The 24,037-nt window shown below is 39.4% G+C and overlaps 1 protein-coding gene across 2 annotated transcripts; it reads left to right on the forward strand.

Moving 5' to 3' along the window:
* The first annotated feature begins 135 nt into the window (after nucleotides 1-135).
* Nucleotides 136-23,244, forward strand: LOC124160552 (histidine-rich glycoprotein-like). 2 transcript variants are annotated; one of them, XM_046536417.1, is made up of 7 exons: nucleotides 136-335; nucleotides 6,814-7,042; nucleotides 11,881-12,263; nucleotides 13,308-13,439; nucleotides 14,750-15,109; nucleotides 16,674-16,826; nucleotides 19,262-23,244. In XM_046536417.1, the coding sequence occupies exons 1-7, from the start codon at nucleotides 312-314 to the stop codon at nucleotides 19,442-19,444; spliced, it is 1,464 nt and encodes a 487-aa protein (XP_046392373.1). In that variant the 5' UTR covers nucleotides 136-311; the 3' UTR covers nucleotides 19,445-23,244. The 2 variants fall into 2 exon arrangements, with proteins under 2 accessions (XP_046392373.1, XP_046392372.1); XM_046536416.1 differs by having other exon boundaries at nucleotides 138-335; nucleotides 14,747-15,109.
* The last annotated feature ends 793 nt before the right edge of the window (nucleotides 23,245-24,037 follow it).

Consider the following 24,037-nt stretch of genomic DNA (forward strand, 5'->3'; position numbering starts at 1 on the left):
CTACCCCCACTCCCTCCACCTTTCCTCTTTCTAAAAAGTACCCCAGCTGAGAAGTCCCGTGATCTCCCCCAACCCTCTCCTCCTATTCCGCCCCCTTTTGAACCTCTACCCCCCTCTCTGAGGAGCACGCAGCGTCAACTCTCACTTGTCTCTTTAACGGCCAATGCGGCGGGAAGCCCTTTTAGTCTTCTACCGAAGCTTGGCGGGAGAGACGCCATTCGAAGACTAGACCGTAGGAGTGAGCGCGCCCAAGGAAGAGGGAAGAGGAGTTTTAAATTTAGGCCTTCCTGTGTCGTGTGATTCGCTCGAAAATGGTCTACCTCACAGGGTCCGAGGTGAGTGGTGAATTTTTAAAAAACGCAAGCTTGGTATTTGTGGAAATCAGTCAGTCATTATTTGTGTCGATGATTTTTTTCGCGCGTTTATCGTGTCAAATTTCTTTAATACGAGGGTTAATTTTGGTGATAAACATAATTCATTATGATTTTTGTGTTCGTGAATGCTGTGATTTGGGGTGGGTATTGTTAAGTATTTATTCTTCATTGTTACTTATTTTATGTTGCCAAGGTGTAGGTCAATAAGAATGCTATTGAGCAATCCCATTCTAACGTGCAATGTATTTATTTAGAGTCGAGTGGTTCTAAGAAAAAATTCTCTTTATGGTACATTTTATGATAAGGTAGTAGATAAGTTTCTTTTACATTGAATGATCTAGTCTACATACGCTATGATACATGCAATAGTGGTGATCTAAGAGGGAAGAGGCGTTTAAAATTTAGGTATTTTTCCTTCCCATTTCGTGTGCTTTGCTCGAAAATGGTCTATTTCACAAGGTCAGTGGTGAGGGGTGAATTTTTTAAAAGACGACTGTGGTATTTGAGAAAATTAGCGCGTCGCTTTTTGTATTTGTGTCGATAATTTTTTGTGTCAAATTGGTTTCCGAGATATTTATGATAAACACAATTCATTCATCCGCGGTGATGTTTGTGTTCGTGAATGCTGTGATTCGGTGTTGGCATTATTCAGCATTTATTCTTCAATAACTCTTATTTTACAACTCCATGTTTTAGCCTATGAAGGATACGATTGAGAAATCGCATCTAACACACATTGCATTTCTTAAAAATTGAGTAATTGCAGGGAATAACTCCAGTTAGAGCAGATTTTATGATTGGGTTGTAGATAAGATTCTTTTACATTGCATGATGTAGTCTGCATACGCAATGATGTTGCAACGACGCAGCTGTGCCTTGAATGATTTCATATTTATTTACGTGTAAGCTTATATGAATTGAAGAAGCATGGGATCTGTCCGTACGTTAACATTTTTTTCTAGTGTCTGTCAATACCATGGGAGCAGCATTTGATTACGGATGCACGAGCGAAAAACGTACTCACGTCTGGTGACCTGGTATTAAAAAAATGCAACTTTAATGGATGGTATCATTTACAAAATACAACTTTGATGGTTGCAGTACACGCACAAACTTGTCAAAACTTATTTACTAATTATACTCGAAATCACAATAGGGAAACTGTTCATTCTGATACACTAGTATGCGATTCATGTTCAATTGGATTTTAATTTTTTTAATGTGGTAAAAACATGAGCTACGTCATATACTATGGCTCAATGTGCTGTTGCTTCTATTTTAACCTGCGAAATTTTACCCCACAACTTGACATTTTAAAGGTTTGTGGCAAGCCATCAAGAAATTAGAAGAATAAAAACTTCACATATCACAGACATTGAATGCCTTGCACGTATTTCTTAGTCACGGGTATTAACCATACAAAACAACTAATTGGATCGAGGATCTTGTTACTTTTCATTTTATAGAGTTGTACTCAATATTCGTTTTATTTTAGTTTTAGAGTATGTAACAATTGTTCACGAAATGTTGGTGTTGTGAGAATACCTCAATCTCTCTTGCCTTTTGAGTTCAAGCATATAATGCCTCGCAAAGAAGTTCAATATTTTTATATTCAATGGCAATACATTATTAAAGTCGTACTCAGCGTATTAATGCATGTGTTTGTTGTATCGGAGCTTAATGAACGAGCGGATATCTTTCCAGGTCAGCAATTTTCAAGTTCATTTCTATTTATATGTTTGGCCATGGTCTCGGTGTCGAGGTTATTTCTTCATCATGTACCAATTGGGTGAAATTGAACTTTATAATTGTGCCCGGTGATTAAAAAACGCATACCTACATAATTGAATGAGAATTAAAGAGGTACCAGTTTTTTTAAGCATTTATTATGATTGTAATTTTTGAAATTTCTCTTCGTCCTGAGAGAGTCGTGAAAGCCGACGGCACTTGCAAGTTGTTCGTCTTTGGCCCGATTCCATGTTTTCTCCGAGTGGTCATTTTTTACATATATGCCTGCTGCACGTTTGAGCTTTCATGTCGTACCTTTTTTCAAGCCTATGCATACTCAAGATATCTTTTTTCAATGCTGACCTTATTTTTATTTCCCTCGATAGAAACCTAGATATTAAGGTGGAGTATTCATTACGTAAGCGTATGACAAGAACGCAGTTCCCCAGGTGCTAACAATGAGGTCGCGACGGGTACGATGTACCGACTGAAATTAGCTGGGGACTAATGTTGGCCCTTGCGTTCTGTTTTTTAAAAAAAGTCTCCTCTTGTATAAATATAAATGGATAAATAGATATAAAAATGAAAATTACGAACCTCGAATGATTTTCCTTCGTTCTTTAAGCTATGATACATAAAACACACAGTACGCTCAGTAAGAGATTAATCGTGCGTTGTAGTTTATAATAAAAATGCTGAACTTGTCTCCACAGTCATGCCATTGAACAAAGCAATGTTAAGTTCAACTGATGTGTGTGTGTGTGAAATGTGTGAGATATTCATTCCGTGTTCAGGCCGCTCTCTGCCTAGGCGAAAAGCCTCGTTGCACATATATCCACGATTTTCCGTTTCGCTGATTAACCATGGATTTCATGCACTAATGTTTTTCGGAATATTCAAAGGTAAGGAATAACTTGTGCTGATATCGCAATATATTTTGAATATTGACATTTGCAGATGAGGAAAATTGAATTTAAAAAATATGATTGTCCCCAGTTTTGCTATATTCATTCATGCTGATCTCAAAAATATACATTTCACGTTATAGCTTCAAATATTGGCCCTTCTTCGTCTAATATAAACATTATGCATTACGTTGAATATGAATAGAAAGCTACATCCTTTAAAACTTTAACGAATTTTTGGGAATTTTGCATAATTTTTTTGCGCGGCATAATTTACAAAACCCACAATTTGCGTTAATGTATTCTAATAAGTTCACTACAGGGGCGGATGAAGGGGGCGGGGAATGTGACCGCTCACATGTAAATCATGGGAATTTTAGAAAGATGGCAATCATTAAGGTGGCCTTATCTCTTATGCAAGTTTTATATCACCAGCTCAATAAATAATGTTAAAAGATAATTGGAGAGTATATAAAAGCCACTCGTCTTTTATAAGACACGTTATCGCTGAGCGGCTTAGCATACCACCGAGACGCCGAGGAAAGAAAATGTCGGTGTAAGTTGCAAAATGGTAAATTATCCTCATATAACCAATAGTTATACAAAATAGTAAAATATCCCCACAAATTACGACCTTAATCCACCCCTGGTTCACTAATATTAAAAATGCAGTGCTCCATAGGACTTTTAGGGCGTCATGCTTTCCGTCAAGGTTGTGACCTTCTGAAGTTTCAAGTGGGCAAAGAAGTTGACGGTAGGCAACAAACCTTTGTGATATTTTTAATTATTGGATCTATTTAGATTTTTATTTGATATTCATTGTTACCTAATAAGTAGCAAGTTCTCATATTTCTATTTCGAGATTCGACGATCAAAAGTTCGACTCGTGATAAAGGACGCGCATGAAATGTTAGAACTGGAGTTCACCCTATCTTTAAATAGGGCCAAATTTTTTCCTTGTCAATTGGGTTTGCCCGCTGCCACAACCCATGGTTTTCCATCAATTTTGTTTTTTTTAAGTCCTCTGAAATGCCGGTCGACTTGGGTGTTCCCATGTTACGTCCTCGCACTCCAGGAAGTACATTTTTTACTCGAGCATTTTTTTCTCAGTCGAGCCGACAAAAGTCATTGGGGAAATGGAGCAGTTCATTCTCTAAAAACCGTTAGGATGACTCAAATGGATGAATTTTTATTTTTTGCTCACATTACTACTCATTTACGATTCTATGTCAGTAAACTTTGTTTCAGGAGTATTGTTTAAAGAATCATTAATTCATTACTTTCAACGAAAATAAATACTCACCAACGAGTTTTAACTTTTTGAACGTCGCATGAATTTGAAGAACTAATTCTGTACCACTTGGTCACGCTAAATCCAGAATTGTAGTCATTACACCAGTTTATCTTGCACAATAATAATCATATCTTTTTCTACATCCTATTTGGTTCCATAAAATTCAGTTTCTAAAATGTTCTGAGGAAAATTAATAGGGTAGAAGTGATTTGTTGAACGTTATTCCAGGGTTTTTTTTTTCGGCCGTACATTACCGTAAATTATATCACAGGGAAAGTTTCCCTATTAATTCTAAGATGGTTTCATCTCTTTTCGGAAGCTTGCTCGCGTACAATTTAACTCGACGCATAACATACCCTTGCCTATTCAGAAAGAAGAATACATTTTTTATATCCCCGATATGTGCTTTTCAACTGACCCATCACCTCCACATCAATCTACCTGGAATTAGAGAGCAGTCGTGCTTGGAATGCATCTAACTCCTGTCTCGCCGTATCACCACCCTTCTCCAATAAATTTCCAACACCTTTCTTACACCAAGCATCCTCCGCCCAATATTATTTCGATTTTAAGTATGTCTCGAAATGAATGTCAATTTTCGTACCTAATTTCGTACCAGTGGTAACGCCAATGCGTCAAAACTTTGTTTACCACTAAAAATTTAGAGGATAAACCAAAGTTAATTAATTTTATCTTTACGAACTTCTATTTTTAACACTCGATAAGTATTATTTTACGTTGGTTATTTTCCTCTTCCAGATCAACTTATGATACCGTGAGTCCAATTTTGGCAATCGTTTTCTCAATTTGGGTCATTTTCATGTGTTTGTTTTTTACATAAATTTTTTCTCAGATGCAACATGTTGCAAAGTGTAAAAACAGCAGATGAACGGGGAAACTTTGACGTATGTTACGACATTAAATTTTGATTAAGAATAACTGGAATTGGAAGTATACAAGAAAAAAAATGGTTCTAGTTAGGCAACCTTTCCCTACGATAATATTCCGCAAACGCTAAATGCCGTCGCGACGGTATTTAGCGTTGTACGCTTCGTACCAGTATTTTTTTAAAAGTAATGTCCTCCTACATACGCGATGTAATAGATAAAATGACTAATATATAGAGTAGTTTATACGTAAAAAAAGCCTAAGTGGCAAGTAATTTAAATAGTAAAAAAATTTCGATAGCTAATTTTACATATTTGTCCGATGCATTGGCACAAGATATGTACTCAGTTTTGTCGTTCGAATTCTCTTTTTTTGTAAATTTATTTACTAAGGTGCTGCAATGTTAGAGTTCATTTGAAATATCTTTGTGACTGAGAGGCAGGCTCAAATTAATTGGGGGAGAGGGCAGAGAGCACGTGAATTTATGAAAACCACCCAAAATGCGATAGGTGGAGCATAGCCTGCGGAAAATTCAGTCTCTTTCACACCTCCGTCTCAAAGTAGGGATAGGAATAACTTTTCCTGCGAGCTGTACGGTAAGTGCGCTTCCTGAGTAAGTTAGCTGTGTTGCCAAGTGGAAAGAGGGTATTTGAAACAGTCTTCCATATTCATTCATTGACAATGTCTATTGAGAAAACATGGCAACGTCCGCGCCTCTCACCTCATCCCACATCCCCAGTCTCACGTTCCTTGCACATTACACGTTTTTGTCCGTGCGAGAAAAAAACCGCTCGGTTTTAAATCGTGTCTAGTTGCTTTTCATACTGTACAATTTTTATCGTACGAAATTTAAATATGGAAGTAAAGAAACAATTTTTAAGAACCTTCATTTGGAGTATGCTCCTATACGGAAGTGAGGCATGGAAAATGACCGCAGCGGAGAAAGCAAGGATAGAGGCCTTCGAAATGTGGTGCTACAGAATAATGATGAAGATCAAATGTATCGACCGAGTTAGTAACGAGGAAGTCCTAGGAAGAGTAGGGTGGAAGGCAAGAACGGAAAAGGAAGACTTCGAAAAAATACATGGAACAAGTAAAGAAGGATGTGATAGAGAATAAATACGTCGGTGCGAAAAGATTAGCTGATAGGAGACCTGAGTGGAGAGCTGCGTCAAACCAATCCTAGGATTGTTGACCAGTGATGATGATGATGAAAAGATTATTATCCATAGTATTGGAGACAGCTCCCGCAGGACTGAAATCGTATAGTGTAAAATGATGCATTTGTTTACGTGGATCACTAAGCAGAAAGACGATACGGTAGCCGTGTGGCCCCAGCGGCACTGGACGGCAACAATGCGGCTAAAAATCGTGCCCGTGTTTTAACCGTAAAATGTGAAAGGTCTCGTAAACTCCTTCAGTGAACTCATAGAAAAAGGTCCGTGCGGTTTTTTTACCACACGAGCGAAAACGTGTAATGTTCAAGGAGCGCACAGGCCCCACCTACTGTCGCGACGCCCCCCCGATACATTCCGAGATTGCACGACTGGGCCAGTCGCAAGGATTTTTGAAAGGGATTATAATGTTTTTCGCAATCGTATGATGATTTTTCTCATCTTCGCAGCGGATAGCCGTCGCACTCTCGTTGCTTTGCGCCTTGACTGCCGTGAGCGCCACAGCCGATTCTCCTGGTGCTCAGCCATTGGCGGAGGATGGTGTCGGAGGCATGGTTGAGTTGGCGCCGACGGGAGACGCGGCGTCGCTGACATCGAAGGAGAAGAGGGACGTCGGGGCGGCGCCGGAACCCCCAGGGGCTGCACCCGAGGATGAAGACATGGAGGCCGCTCAAACTGGTAAGCAGCTAGCATTTGGTACGGATAAAAAATTCCAATCGAGACTCAAATCAGCGATGGCAGCGCTGACTTTATCCGAATATGAATGAATGAATATTTTATTTTGCTCTAGGTAAAACCTATAATGGCAGAAGAATAGAAAAATACATATAATTTTCTACTCTTATTTAATGACATTTTGACAAAAAACTTAACATAACACCGATGCAATGAGTAAATCTTCGGCAATATAGAGATCATTGATATGCTTAACTAGTAGTAAATATTTAGACAAAAAAGTAAAATATTCAATATTAATAGCAGAAAAATATAAGCTTTAACACATCATAATGAACACACACACATACATATATTTATGTAGAAAGTTTTAATAACAACACAAGATTAAGATGATAGCTTCAATAAGTTAAGGAGACTAACTGAAGCCATAAACTTCAAATGGGAGTACAGCCTTTCTTAAAACGACTGAAGTGATTGTGACGTCTTTATATTTAGCGTTAGAGTTCCAGAATCTACATGCTGTAAGATGAAAAGATTTGAAATGTATATTGGTGCGGACTTGAGGAATTTGAAGGTCAGAAACGCGGAATGTCAGAATATGGGCGACGCATCGAGGGGTGTTGCGATGATGACATCGGTGCAATAGGATGATTCGTCGAGTCTCTGCGAAAGTTAAAGTAAAAAATATCAAGGAAGATTTTTCTTGGTTTTGAGGAGGCACTCAATAACCAGGAGCAACGAAAAATAGCAATAAATATTCAGGAAGTAAAAAATTATAGCTGAAATATCAAAGGGTTCCTAATGACCATAAAAGCGTGATTCCAATAAAAAAACACTATTCTTATCAGGGTAGAAAAGAAAAAGAGTTACTTTGGTTATTTTAAAACTTTGGTTACCTTAAACGCCTCTATGCTGCAAACCACCATTACAGTAAATAATTCATAACTAACGTCTCGGAGCTTTTATGATATCTTTTATCAAAGAATTTTCATTAATATTATGCTTCTTTATTTTTAACCTCCTTCAACTGTGATGAAGTAGCAGGAGGATTTTAATGCATGGTTTTATGGTACCACTGATAGGAATGATGAGCCGTGCGGTAAGTAATAAAGTATTAGTATCTAAGAATACCAACAATGGTTATGTTTGGATTAATTTTCACTTTAAATCTTGTAATTGAACTTGTAATTGTTAAATTTTCAATCATATAGTTAGTAGCTCTTGTTATTGACGCATTGCTTTCCGAACGTAATCGTCGCTTTCTCTTTTTTTATGATTTTTCACTTTCTTTTAGTTTTTTAAGAAAAGCTATTTTAGTATTGCTTTTTGTTGAAATTTGTTCCTCTGATTTTTTGGTATTAGTAAATCATCCAATAAAAAAATAGCTATAGCGTAGCCCAGAGTATTTTTGCTGCTTTAGTAATCTCTTGTTTCGCTTAAATATTAATCCGATTTGTATTCCCTCAGATAAAGATAAGAAACTTGTTATGGTGCCGTTCTGGCTGATACGTATGGGAGTATTTGAAGAGGCAAATGGTATATTATTATCGATAGGAAGTAAGACTAACTTATATAGATATAAAGTGAATAGCAGTTCATACTCCACCGTTTGACCGATTTCGACCAAATTTAGGGAAACATTCTATCTACCAGGATTAAAATTCAGTTGGGGTTTTTACGTCATCATTCAAGCATTCGGTGAACTAATTTAAAAATAATTGAGATTTTCTGTAGTCATTATTTTTCTTGTTGTGTTGACGTTATCAAAAATTACACTGAAATTATTCTAGTTTTTTGACATAAAAATTTTTGATTTGAAAAGTTAAAAACCTACCTTTGTAAAAATTGCATCGTTATCTATGGCATCCTCTATCGATGTCATTGGTAATAAAGAGCTGAATGAAGGTTTATTTCGTTTAAATTTCTCATCTACCTTAGCCTTGCGGAACAGTGTGATCCCGTAAACACTGTCTGCATGGTAGGTAAACGAGACTATTCGAAATGTCAACGTATTCTTGTCTGTGGACCTTAGCCTTTCAGTTTAGATATTTTCAAGGCCCGAAATCAAGAGCTTAGGAAACGCTTCAAACTGTAAAAAAATAAATTATTTTAGTCGAAGGACATCGTGTAACTAACTGCTAAAAAGTCTAAGAAAGATATTTTTCGATACTGTGGTCTGAGCAGTCTTCTTTTCTGGACCGATTCTAAAAACTAAAGAGTGGGGAAGTCAGTCCTTCAGACTGTGAAACTTATGTTCTCGTTAAGGGAGATCCACAAAGGGAGTTAGCCATTGCTATCCTCATCATCTGAAACTTCACACTTATCTTTTCCTCTTTCTTATTTATAGTTTGGAAATCGTTATATAATCTTTTATTTCATTAAAAAAATATCGGACGCAAGAAGATTTATTTCATAAAATACGGGTGACGATAAGAAATCAAATTATAATGCTTAAGTTCTTAGAAGAGTAGGAGAGAAGTCTCTTCACAACCTAGGATAGAAGGAGGAATCCTTTCTTCTACTTATAGATTTTAAACGAAGCTTTTAATTTATTCTCTGTATTTTCTATGCATTGTCTCCTTAGTTTTGCCAAGTTCTGGATGGAGATTTTTTCATCTTCCCCCCTGCTATTTCCAAGATTTTTTTCGGCGGAAGCTTTTCCCGTTGTCATGACATCGGTTTTGAAGTGATTCGTGGTCGACAAGGAAAGAAAGCGTGACTATTCAAGCCTATTTTACGGGCTGCGTCGCATTTTTTCCTTCATCCTAGGTTTTTGACTAGCTTCCCTACCTCGTTAGATTTGTCATGAATTTTTTTCGCTATCGTGACATTCTACCGGTCACGAAAATAGTTTCACTGCATAGTTGTGTCTTAAATTTCCACCTTCAAAAACATACAAAAATATCCAATTGAGCACGCGAGGGTGTTATTTTTTCAGAGTGCTTGAGAGTCAACGTCATTGTAATCACCAATCATCAAGGCCGCTATACACGTTGAATGATCACGCGAATGATCATGCTGAATGATCACGTGATCATTCACAGGATCATGCGAGCAAAATAGAACGTGTTCTAATTTTCACTGAATGATCATGCGCATGACGGTTCATTCGCGAATTTTTCCGTTATGCACGGCGAATTATTTCATTCGCATGATCATTCATCATGATCATTCGCAAGATCATTCACCGTGTATGGCGGCCTTTCGATTGTTTTGACGCAGCTCTCCATTCTGCTCTCATATCCACTAATCTTTTCATATCGACGTATTTTTTCTCTTTCACATTCTTTATAGCCTGCCCTAAGTCACTCATTCGGGGCCGTCCCTTGCCCTCCCTCCTTCCCTTCTACCTGCTTTTCGACAATTGATATCACCAGGTCATAATACCTCAAAATGTGGCCTACTGTCTTCTCCTTAGAGAGTACGCTACGCTAAATATGGTAACTGCTATAAGCTATGTTTTCGATGTTCAGCCGTTGCTGGTAATCGACATTTTGGCTTTTTATTTTGTGTGTGGCGTAATTGTTTCAAGTACTATCTGAAAAAACAGATTAATCAATCAGTGCCAGATTTATCTGGTTATTTTTGTCGGTATATAAGAAGAAGCTGAGTATAGAGATATTCCTGACGACGAAGTGAGGATTTGGATATCGAAAAAAATTAGTTTTTTTTGGTAGACCATTAAAGTAAGTATTGTCAATTGAATGAAGAATCAATTTCATAAAGTAACGCCAGGAACCGTCACTTTAAAATATATATTTTCACTCTGACTTCTTTAATATTTTTCAATGGGTCCCATTACAAATGTTCTACATATAAAAGCTCTAAGGACTCGGTTTTGATTATGCTGAGCATCCGTCTATGCTGAATAATAGGAACGTGTTCGCCTCTTGGGTATGTAATTTACGCGCATCAATGGAATAATATTCCATAATTTACTAGCCTGAAGCATAAGACGTTGGAAGCGGTGTGCCTAGGATCAGAGGGACCTGGGTTCAAAGCCTGGGTGACACCATTGGAGGCGTATTCTCTCTGCATTACCGTGGTACGGTGTCCTGCTTGACTGAAGGCAAGCTTCGCAATTTCGCTTCTTTACTCCTCGAATTAGTTTGAAAATTAGTTCATCTTCCAACTTGAATTGGCCCAGAAACCTCCCGCATCCTTAAAAAAAACTTATTACTTTTTCGCCATGATTGTGATTCGTTATTCAACAAATTCTTCCTTTGCAGTGAAGATTTCTAGGATTTTGCACGGGGTAAGGTCCTCCATATCACGGGCGCAGCTAGACATTAATGGTTTAGGTGCACATAATATCGGGGTGTGTGGGGATATGGAATATCCATTAGGATAAGCGGTAGGTGCGAGATTAATAAATTGCTGAAATTTAAGATAAATGGCTCAAAATGGTGATTTTTACCGCTTTCTGAGGGGTATTTTATTAATCCTTACACTATTCTATTAGTAACATCAATCCAATTATATACAATGGATTAAACTTAAAAATTTCTCTGAGCTCTGGGGGGGGGTTTATCCCCAAAACCACCCCCTCGCTGCGCCACTGCTCCATATCTCCATCCAACGTTTCGACAAGCAACTCTTCAGGGATTCAGGAATCCAATGATAAAATTGATTTCATTATTGAATTCCTGAATCCAATGATGAAATCAAATTATCATTGGATTCCTGTATCCCTGAAGACGATGAGCGATTTGCTTGTTAAAACGTTGGAAGGAGGTTGAATGGAGGACCTTACCCGTTGCAAAATCTAAGAAATATTCACTGTTATTGTTCGCCGGGAAAGAACCAGAGATTGCAATTCTTCCGTTTAATTGGCACAGTGTACTTGAGGCTGTCTTCGTTCCCACGAGGTGCGTGGGTGTACATAAGAGACGGCGACCAGCAGCACCGAGGCTCGCAACACAAACCAGCCCACCACTACCACCAGGCGAGGTCTCACCAGAGGATCCACTACGAGCACCACAAACCGAAGAAGGCGTACGACCAGAGCGGCGGCGGGAAATCTCAAGTCATCCACTACCACCACTTCCACCCGCCCTCCGCTCTGTACCAGCCGGCAGACACAAAGCAGCACCAGCAGTACCACCACCACCAACACCAATCGAAGGAGTCTTCCAAGCACGGACCACAGCTCTTCCACCAGTCATCAGCGGATCAGAAGGGAGAGTTCCAACCCCACCAACAGGAGCCAACCGAGTTCCAGGTATGATTCCCGTCGCTCATTTTAAATATTCAGGAAATCGTTATTAAAGTATTCTACCAATTAAGGTAGGGTTTCACGGAATAGGAAACATAATAGAAGATATACTGTTGTGTGTTCCACAGAAGTTTACTCAACCGACCCAAGTTTCGACATTACACTATGTAATTTTCAAAGGTTCACTCTAAGGACGCGGTTTTTATTATGCTGAGCATTCATCCACGCTAGATAATAGAAACGTGTTCGCCTCTTGGGTATGCATTTTACGCACATCATTGAAATAATATTCCATAATTTACTAGCCTGAAGCATAAGGCGTCGGAAGCGGTGTGCCGATGATTAGAGGGACCTTTGAAAATGGCATATGTAATGTCGAAACCTGGGTCGGTTAAGTAAACTTCTGTGCAACAAACAACAGTATATCTTTTATTATGTTTCCTGTCACCAAGTTCCACCAAGTATCGCCCTCCAGCCTTAAGTTGTACCATGGAATGCTTAGGAAGTATGTGTATACTTTCAACATCCCCTCAAATCCTCATATTTTTCTAAATAATATAAAAAAAATTGTGTTTACTCATCCTACAATGAAAGAAATGCTTTCTTAATTCAAATTTGTGAATTACCTACTATAATATATTTAGTCAAAGACATTATTTTGTCGGAATCGAAATACATTATCGATAGTCGCACCAGTGCGCATCATTTCTGCGCAGAAAATTCGCCGAAATCATTCTCCGAAATCATTCACCGTGTATACCGGTACCGGCGAATGAATTTCATTCGAATGATCATTCACCGTGTAAAGCGGCCTTTACGCCATTCAAACTGTAATACACCCACCTCCATATAGGCTATTTTTTTACCGTAATACGCAGATCAAAGGCTTTGGGTACCTCAAGAGGTTCTCAATCTAAAGATTTCACTCGTAGCTCTTGCTCGAAAATTTTCATCCTGTTTATATTTTATAGAATAATATCTCTCTGCACTCAGATAATGATTTTTTAATAACACATTTATTTCCATTTCATTATTCGTCCTCATTTTCAGGGAGGCTATCAGCAGTACCGTCCACAGCCCGTAGAGTATCAGGGTGGCTATCAGCAGTGGCAACAAGAGCCTGTACATCACCAGGGCGGTTACCAGCAGCAATACCACCAGCAGCAACCAGGACAATACCAGGTAAAGATTGGACTGCTGAATTAAAATTTTTGACCGATCATGCTTAGTTTTTCATCTCAGTTGTTATCGTAACTGCCATGCACATTGCTTGGAGTTTTTTTTTATTCAGAGTCTCGCGCCAGATTTACACACAATAATGAATATAATTTCCGGAAAAATGTGTGAAAACGTGTCTAAATATAAAACTATTCCCAGCTTCGAATTTATCCGCATAGGTTTTGGGGAATAAGGAAAAGGAATCTAAGTTTTATTTTTATAAGGATATGGAATTCATCACCCAGATTGTTCAGCCATTTGATTTAAATCGATATGCAAAGATAGAAACAAAGTTTAGTTTAACTCAAAAGATTTTTCGAAAATAGAAAAATTGCAATTTTTCTCGTTCGCTCTCTCAAAGATTCTGTGGAGAGGATTCATTCCGCCCTCATGATAAAATTTACCTTCCACAATGTGAGTCCCGGTGGGTAATACTTTTTCCAGCGGTAAACGTTTTTTTTATGGAGTGAATGACTCAACCCATGGAAACTGAATTTTTTGTGAATTAACTAACAGTAAGATCGGTAGCTAACCTAAACTCTCAAACACTTTTAGGTTAAGTTGAAGGTTGTATCATGTTATGGTTTGCGTTAACCAGGCATTATATAATCGACCATTTTCCGCATCATCATCGGCAGTCATCAATCTTAAGATTGGCTAGACGTAGCTGTCCGCTCACTTCTCATATCGGCCTATCTTTTAACATCTACAAATTTTTTTATTCACAACCTTATCCGGTCAGGTTATGGAGGATGTAAAAGAGAAGATATACGTCGCTATGAAAATCCAGCGGATGGGAGAGAGGATTGGAGAGCTGCGTCAAACCAATCTTAAAGACCTGGGTTCACGATACGTAAACACGTGCTAGTTAATTTATGAATGTATGAACGCGTGAATGAACACGAAAATGCACCCTGTAACCATCCAACTTGTGCGAACGTATGAACCGAAAAGAGAATCTGTCCCAATTTGGGTCACGCAACATGTTCAGAAAATGGCCAGTTTTATAATGTCTGGTTAACGCTAACCATAGCATGACACTGCTTTCAACGAGAAATTTTTCTCAACTTTTGTACGTGTTAATGTATTGTGTAACCAGGTATTTAGGATTGTTTGCTAATGAGGATGACGTGGGGATACAAAGTAAATATTTCTCCATGTTTCCGGTGCAACCGCGTGGGTTTTTTGGTGGAAACATGGAGAAATTGGAGCCTGAACACCGCGGAAACGTACGTAATCACATAGTAAATATGTTTATTCTTTTACTCCAGCAGGGTGGTAAGAGTGTGCAGTACCAGCAGCAACCGTCCAAGCACCATCACCAGTACCAGCACAAGCAGCAGGGAGGAGGAGGCGGTGGTGGAGGCGGTGGCGGGGGTCATCACGGGGGTCACAAGGAGGCGCAGGGTCACGCGTCTCACCACGGGGGCGCGGGTCACCACGTGAAGGACGGCTGGAAGAAGGGCGAGGGCGGGGAGGAGCACAAGAAGAAGGAGTACGAGGAGAGCGGGGGAAAGAAGGCGGCCTCTCACCACGGCGGGGGCCACGGGGGACACTCGGAGGATAAGCACGGGGGCGGGAAGTCGTCCAAGGAGGCCGCTGGAAAGAAGCACAAGAAACACAAGGACGCAAAGGTGAGCGGCACAAAAAAAAGAGAGAAAATTACGATATTCTGGGTGGAGAAGCATAAATTGTGTTACGAAATTTTAACTCTAGGTAGCTGATTAAGAAGTTGCTCGCATACAGCATTTCTGCCAATTTATAGTGACGCAGTAACAAACATAAAAATTTTAACATAAAAAATGTGAACAGAGAGCAGTGGCATAAGATAGTAAAGAACAAAATAGAAGGCACGAGGAAAGGGAGGTGGAGAGGGAGATTTATTTATTAGCCGAGGAATGGGACATGGCGTGTTTGATAAATGAGTTTAAGGGCAGAAAAAACGGGTCAATATTGTCTGGTAATGTATTGAGCAAGGAGCAAAGGCGGTGTTGGAGTGAGCGCTTAACGAGGGATAGTCTAGGGATAGGCGTATGAAGTAAGGAATGTGTACGAGTGGGTCGGCATTAATCTATGATAACATTGTAATCAATATCAAAATAGAGAGTGCGGTTTAAAAACTACTTTCACCGGCAAAAATTAAAGAAATATTATATTTTATCCTGATTAACATATAGATTAAATCTAAATCAAAACACTGAAGGAGGGATGAAGGATTTTCATGGATTTTAATAACTAATTCCTCAAATAAGTCGTGATCAAAATAATAGGGTAGTTTTCTATTATTTTTTTATTACCTAAATCGAAATTATTAATCCTGGAGTTCGTATTTCACGACTTTAGATAATTTCCTAATGAAATTGAAAAAAGAAAGGGTAACTTCAATTTGATACAATGAAAATTATAAATTAATGATTATATCCTGTATTTATTTACAAATTTCTAATTATTCAAATTGTTTTTTTATTTGCACTTATTAGTTTTAAGTTTCTCCTTCACAAAAACGACACTTCACTGCGACAACATATACACATTCGCCAAATAAATTAATTGATTTTGTAAACTGGCTAGTTGGGGTGGGTAAATGTACCCACAACCACAGAGTATGAAAGCGCGCATTCGGTGCGGTCATTGAATCGTAATCAGAAGAGACATCTAACGGTCATCGCCGAGTTAAAAACTTCGTTACAATGGTAGTTTTATTAATCCGATGATCATTTTATAATATAAAAATAAGTTTACAAAAGATGCATTATCACTTCACTTATTAGTTACGTATTTACAAATAGTTTTCAATATCGTCTATCATACTAGCTAACACCTAGGAAAACAAATATTCACGTAATTTAGAATATTTGGTAATGATTTTACCTGATGGAACACTGTTAGTTTCTATTAAATGCTTGTCAGTGGCGTAACTAGGAATACGCTTTGGGGGAATAGAGGGGCCTGAGTAGCGGCTCTCTCCATAAGCAACGCAGGGTCCGGGAAAATATTTGAAAAATGGCTCATCTCAACGTCTCATATGACTGCTATGATGTTAATAAATTATATTTAACTTTAAGCAGGTGCAGTTGTTACATGTCAAAACAGGACAATAGTTTTATATATTTTTTTTATTTCTCTGGAGCTTTGGGGATCTATCCCCTCATCTCCCCCTCATAGTTACGCCATTGATGCTTGCATTTCCTTCCTCAGGGATTCCAGAAGACTTACCACTTCGATGAGGAGCACAAACTTCGAAGCTATTACGACAACTTCCACACAGAGGGTGTCCACCAGCAGTATGGTGACTTCCATGAGCACGACGCCGGAGAACACAACGTGAAGAAGGAAGGCGAAAAGCACGAGGTTTGTGGACATGCAATTTAGGGGGGAGAGGGTCAAAATTCGGAACATTTAATATTTTATAGTCATTCTCTATATATTTTGCCGAGTTACTGCTCTTACTGGGCAAAAATTTCGTGCATTTTGACGTATATGCCACCGTTTAGCCACAACATTCCAAATTTGAGTCCGCGTCCGCGAAGAAAACATTCCAACTCCCACGCCGCGTCGCGGATACAAGAGCGGCAGGCCGTTCCCGTCCCCTCCTGGCTCGACTCTCCCCCTCCCACGCCGCGAATACAGCGAAATTCATCCAGTATGTGCTTCTGGGAGGTCTTTTATCCTTGGTAATATAAATCGGAAGATGCTAGAAGGTAAAAAATAATGCGTTTGCCTGGCGCCTCGTCGGTGTTGAAAAAGATAGATGTTACCAACTTTTAGAGGAGTGAGTGGGAGGAGGGAGCGGCATTTTGTGGCTAAACGGTAGGAGATACGTCAAAATGCATATTAGGAGAGTAACTCGGCAAAATATATAGGGAATAGCCGGTGACTTCATGGCAAAATTATCAGTGCCGGAACGCACTTCCCTTAACCTTTTTAGAAGTGAAGTATTACTCTGTGTATTGTTTTATTACAAGTTATTATTTACATTTAATTACAACTTTTTGTTTTGGTAGCGAATGGATCTATTAATAATTTTGAGGCAACAAAATTGTTTGAAGTACTATTTGACTATTATGTCTTTTTTTAACCAATGCCGGAACGGCGCGGCGTCCCGGCACGTTCCGGCACCATGACATTTCTGGGAATGGCCATAAAATGTTAAATTTTTCGAATTTTGACCCTCCCCCCCCCCCTACATTGCATTTGAACGAGAGTCAGGGGTTCACGTAGAGGTCTCAAAATTTTCAGGCCTTATTTCTGATCAGTACCACAACTTTTTTTCATTGGGCCAAATGGATTTGAAAAAAAGCGATTTTTCCAATCTACCTTAATGCATAAAGATCCTTTCACCATTACGTTTTTTTTGGAAACGGAGGCATGCCTTTTTACGAATTTCACTGCAATTTATTCTGCTCTAATGCCTATTCATCTAAAATAAATCATGTTTTGGTCGATGTTGAATTAAGTTGGCCGAAAATCAGAACTGTTGTTTAGTGAAAATTACTGTGAAAATGATTTATAGAGCGATTAAGCATATATTTTCGGTCAACGAAATATTTATAACTGTTTATAGCATGATAATTATACCGTGAGGTGGTACGAACACCTTTTTCTCGTATCTAATTTAAACACCTGTTTGGGGGAGGGGACTTTGAGGGTTGGCTTCCCTCCTAGTGGGCCTGAGTTCAAGTCCCGGAGCGGCGGTGGAGGAGATTTGTCAGAGACTGCCCAATCCGTAGAGATCAGCTCCTCGAGTGATATGTGGATGGCACTCTAAGTACATACGGCTCTACATAAGTCCGAGTATTTTACTGTATATACAGGATATTCTTTGGGGGAGGCGACCGACAACTAAGGTCATTTGCGCTATGAGGTAGGGTGGAGAGAAACCTGGCGTCGGCCTCCTCTTAACGAAAAACGCAAAGTGACCTCGGCTTAGCGTCCCATCCGACGGACGGAGTGCTGAACTTATAGTGTCATAAGGCACCCAAGTAGGGTTCGGGCAGTTTCTGAAAAATCTCTGCCACCGCCGGGATTTGAACTGGGATCGGCTGGGTGGGATTCAGGGATGGCAGAAGAAATTAAATGAAAGTCAAAACCAGTAAAATTTAAATAGTTTCGTTCCCAGGAGTGAAATGTAGAAACGAAATGTAATTGATATAAACATGTGGAGCTAAACTCAGGGTTTAAACGAAATCGGAGTCAAAGAGTCAAAACTACTTCGGGTCGAAACTTAAGTAAAACTCTGGGACGAAACGAAACACAGATAATGTTTCGCACCAGAAGGACCACGTGCTTCACCTTCAAACAGTTTAGTTTTGACCCACGCACCGAGTACGAAGTATGGTTGAATGAAGTAGAGATCCGGCCCACTGCCATTAGGTGCATGGGGCACTTATATTTTTACCACTAAAAGGAGAACGCAAACTGGCCATTCGATTTTCAAGCTCAATGTTTTAACCTCTCCACACGCATGTCAAACGTAATGGATCGAAACTATTCCCTCTTATCCCCCTCCACTCAGCTTGAGGGATCGAAACTTAACTATGAGCAGCGGAGTTTCGATTGATTTAGTTTCGTTCCCGGGAGTAAAGTTTCTTCCCGGGTCGAAATTAAACTCCTTGGTGATTTTAATTTCGTGCGGCAACGAAACTAAACCTAGGCCTTGTATTTTCTTTTCCCTCCGGATCGAACCGAAATATTTTCGTTTCGTTTCACTTGCCATCCATGGTGGGATGACATCACTCTGGTCGCCACGGTAACCCCTTCATGTACGCATTGTTTATCTGTTGCAGAGTTCTAAGCACGAGGATCACCACGGAAAGAAAGGCGAGAGCCACAGCGCCAAGCACCACGACGAGAAGCAGGGACACACTGCGTCCGAAGGCACGGAGAAGCACCACGAGAAGGAAGCCGACTACGGAGAGAAGGGCGGCAAGACGGAGCACGCGAAGCACAAGCACAGCCACCGCCATTAGCTGGACGACGAACAGTGACGACTGTGTTGCCCTCTTTCGTTAGTCCCACCTGCTCTTCCATTCGATAGGCGAATCTAGTTTTTTGAACTCTATGGTTTTAGCACGGGGATTCCTTTAAAGGGAAGCCCGTGAACATGGCGGTTAAGCGTTACGTCTGTTGCTGCTTCGCGCGCATGTAATTCGGCGGCGCCAGTAGGCAGATGCATCTCGTTCAGTGTCACTATTGCCATTAATCGTAGTGGAAGTGGTCTTTTTTTAGTTGAAATTCGCCTCGCAATGTGTGGTTTATATGAATTATTGGCTCAATTGCATATTTTATTGTCGAGTATATTCTCATGAAAAGTGGATACAGTTGAGTGGCAGTGCCGCGAGTGGCGATTTTGATAACTGATTTTAATGCGCGCGGAGCGACAACAATTCTAGCGGCGGACTTGAGAATCCTCTCATGTAATATTCGTGGGTTTTACATTCGAGGTGTGGAGTCGGATTTTGCCAAATCTACGAGTAGGTTCAAGTGATCGAACTCCAAGGTGATACTCGAATACCCATACTTGTACTGGAGTACCCTTGAATTCATCACGGGTAATCGAGTACTCCGACGAATCCAAGTATCATGACTACTTAAAAAATGACTTCCATTGACTTATACATCACTTTGACTCGACCATTTTCAATCATATGTAGATACGACCCTTTCACGAATAATTTTGTGCGGATAATGATATGGTTTAAATTCGCAAATTGAATTATCTCATTCGCCGTTTTTTGTCAACCTGTTTGAATGACTGCCTTACTGCCTCTAGTTCCTAATCTTATGGTTAGCGTTAGCCAGACAGTATAAAACCGACCTTGAATGTCGAATTTCCGTCATGCATCTTAGCCAACCATTGATTGAATACATGAATGTCCAGATGATTAAAATTCTTTTCGATGGGAGGCAGATATTTGGATCTCCCCGTGAGCTGTAGATTGCTTACAAAAATTCAACAATGTTGTATGAGTGCATACCTCCCATGACCTTCCCATGTATTGCTATGGGGGTTCGTGCACCCAGGGGTATAATTGAGTACTCCATCAAATGTAAGGGTATTTGAGTACCTTTATGAGTACCTACTCGAGATCCTGTGTGGCGTCTCAAGTAACAAATGGGTACTTGAATTCCCGTGCCAGATTAAATTTGGCATGCTTTTTGTGTGGCGATTTTAAGAATGAGATTTCAAGACAGATGTAGGTGGCATTAATGCGTAAAGTCTCTTGCAATTCATGAATTCGTCCGAAATTCATCATATTGCTAGACACTTCCGTCGTAAGATTGAAGTTGATCTCGCCGATTTTCTTAAAGCCTCTAGTTCCTGATCTTGTTTGACGAGTTACAAGTGTGAAGTCCTGAACTGAAATTAGCAATGGACTTGACGCGACAGAATTCCTTCATTTCATTAGTCTCAATTGTTTTACGTAAAGTTTTTGGAAATGTTCGTAATTTTGACGTTGACTGCGTCAAATCAGTATTTCCCTTCGTGAAAAATGACGGAAGAATTCATTCAGTGATGATCTCAGCTGCCCTTGACTTCTATTCGAAGAAAATGAAAACTAACCTGCGATGCAGTTTTGATAATCGTACTCGAGGATAAAACCTATGGGAATTCGTTATATTATGTCCCATGGAAAAAAATTTATTTTTCTTCGAAGGTATTTTTCGAAATTGGTCAAAATTTCCGCAGCATCTTTCATATTAATCAGCATATACCGTTGTACTTGCTGCTGAGCAATGAAAAAAGTTGACGGTTATACGATAAAAAAGAATCCAATTTCCTCAAGTTGGTGCCTTTGAAAAAAATATCATCTCGGTATTACAAAACTGATGGAGCCAAGCATTACCTTGTGGTAGGGTTTTCCTTTTTGCACACCTCAACTATCTCAATCGATTTTAACGATGCATCATTTTCAAGATACGTCTTGATCACCTCTCCTATTTGCAGTTAATTTGTAGTCCATTTATTCCTCGTGAACTCCATGAAGAAAGATGATTTTGAAAGTCTCAGCCAGATGATTACGGGACGCCCTGGAAGCCCTCACTGACGTCAGAAAGAAGAAACACCTGAAGAAAATCATGGCACTCAAAGCAACACGGACTCCTGACAAGCCTCTAGATGATTAGTAATACATGGAACCCAGTCATCCACAACATTTCTTCATCTTTCCCCTCCAATCCTCACTCCTCACCCCCTCCGTCCACTGACGCCTAGGATATTTCTAGAAATTTCTAGGATAGGTTAAAGAGTGACCAGCAGTCGGCCATGAAACGTTGGGGCTATTTCCGATACATCACGCGGCATACACCTCTATGTCTCTCTTGAATCTATGGATTTATTTTTGAGGCGTGGAGTCGGCTTTACAAAAATTACCATAAGTTATTTGTTACCAAAATGTCATCGGTCGAGAATTATGCAGTGCAGCAAGAAAACAACTCCCCTTTTGAAGACTGATATCTTTCGGCGTATTTCGGCGTTGTAGCGTTTGATTGCAGAAATCAATCAAACCGCCGCTTGCGGTGAATCTCCTAAACCACTCATGCGGGTCCGAGCCCTGAATAAACACATTTTGAAGCCACCAAGCATTTTCATCGTCGACCCCATGCCTCTCTCTCTCTCTTCACGGAACTATTCGTTTATTATTTTTTTAGGTCGACGCTTTCTATTGCAGTGAAATTGCATTAAGCAATAGTCGTATAATAAAACTCGGCTACGCAACGTGGTGATGTGTATTTCCCCAATCATTTCCCGTCACGACTCACTTATCACCTGTGTTCAGTCTGATATCGACGGGGAAATATTTACAAATCACTAAAGAAAACACTAAACCGCCTTCATCACTGTCTTAATATTTTCCATGTCCCTGAATTCATTGTTGCTCTCTTCTTCTTCTTCATCTTCCTGGTCTTCTATTCTCTTTTCTTGGATGTCTCTTTAAGCCATCGCAAGTGTTTCTTATGGTGGCGACCTCGAAGACCTTGCTGTCCTCGCTGCAATGAGCGAATCTCGCCCGCTAGATACCGTTCGATGAGTCTCTGAGGCTGGTTTGATGGTGTTCCATGTTTTCAGGGAAGAGATAGTGATTTGAGTATCGCACTTCCATTCCAACCTAGTGTACTTCACGTGCCAGCAGTGCGTGGACTACCTTTCGTCTGACTCCTACTCATCCACCTTTCAAGCCTAAGTCCCCCATCGTGTGTTTTTGAGAAGTCTACCACTAGTTAAGCTGTAGGGGTCATTGAAACGCGCAAGCTTTTCCTCCACATCAAGTTTGCATGCCAAGGGAAAGGCGATAGATGAAAGGAAAAAATATTTATGATACGTGGCGGAAATTTCACAAAATATCCCGAATTAGGACATTTCCTGATCGCATTATCTCCATGCCCGATTTATGTAACCTTCTATTCCGGAACAAGTTGCTAAATATAAAATATTTACCCAAAAAATTGCTGCCAACGACTGTGAAATTTTTTCCCATGGGATATAAAATGCGTTTTTTCACTCTTATTTGGGTTTTTTTTTCGAAATTTGATAGATTAAACGTGCAAAAGGGTTTTTAGAAAATAGCCGAGTTCTATTACTGGATGTTTTTTTCCGTCGAATAACGAAACCATTGAGAGGATAACATTAAGTTTCATGATGGAGTCGTTCAAGAAATATATTTTTTCTTACCCCGAAAGATCAAATATTTGTTACGTTGATGCATTTTGTAAATAGTTTGTTACTCTGTTTTTATACCATGTTGATTTGTAATAAAGTGTAATTTCAGCGATGGTTTCTTGATTTGGCGTCCTACTCTTCAACTTACCAGCGCACAAGCTTTTTTTTGTTTTGAACTCATTCAATCATTAAATTCAGTGAATTCAAACCAAATTATATTTTGGTATGATAGGTGAGGGTAGAGCCATTAGCGGATACGGAAAAAACTCAAGGGGGGCGCAAAAGATACTTTGAGTTACCTTTACTGCTATCGTAATAAAAAATAGTCGAGTCACATGCAAAGTTTGAGGGTTTTAATTAAATTAATAATGCAGAAATACAAGACAGTGCCATCTGATGATATAAAAAAGTTAAAATTGTGGTTCTACAATGTTTGGCAATACGGGCGGCCCCACAAAGGGAGGGCGCGCGCCCCCTGTGCGACCCCACATCTGTATCCGCCTCTTGGTATAGCTCACACCATACTAACCCCTATGGGGACTGAATTTCTTACAGTCACGGGAGGGGTTTAGTATCTACATTTGAGGTTTATATTATTTTCTTTGGGGTTCTTAAATAAATTAATTAATCACTTGTGTTTGATAAAAGGAAGATGTCGGAAAAGACATCTCTCTTTAATCAATCCCAAGGCATGGGTATCAAATAATTCTTCTTTAACTATTTCACGATAGCAGAGGCAAAGTTTTTCTCATTAAATATAAGGGGTGCAAAAACAGACGGGTTGCATTGAAAAAATAAATTGAATTTTTAAGTATTCTGTATTAAAAATTAAACTTCTCTACATTGGCCTTGCCGAATGATAATAACTTCAAATGAAACATATCGTGGGAATAAGTGAACC

The sequence above is a fragment of the Ischnura elegans genome, chromosome 6 (assembly GCF_921293095.1).
Source record: "Ischnura elegans chromosome 6, ioIscEleg1.1, whole genome shotgun sequence".
Lineage (NCBI taxonomy): Eukaryota > Metazoa > Arthropoda > Insecta > Odonata > Coenagrionidae > Ischnura > Ischnura elegans.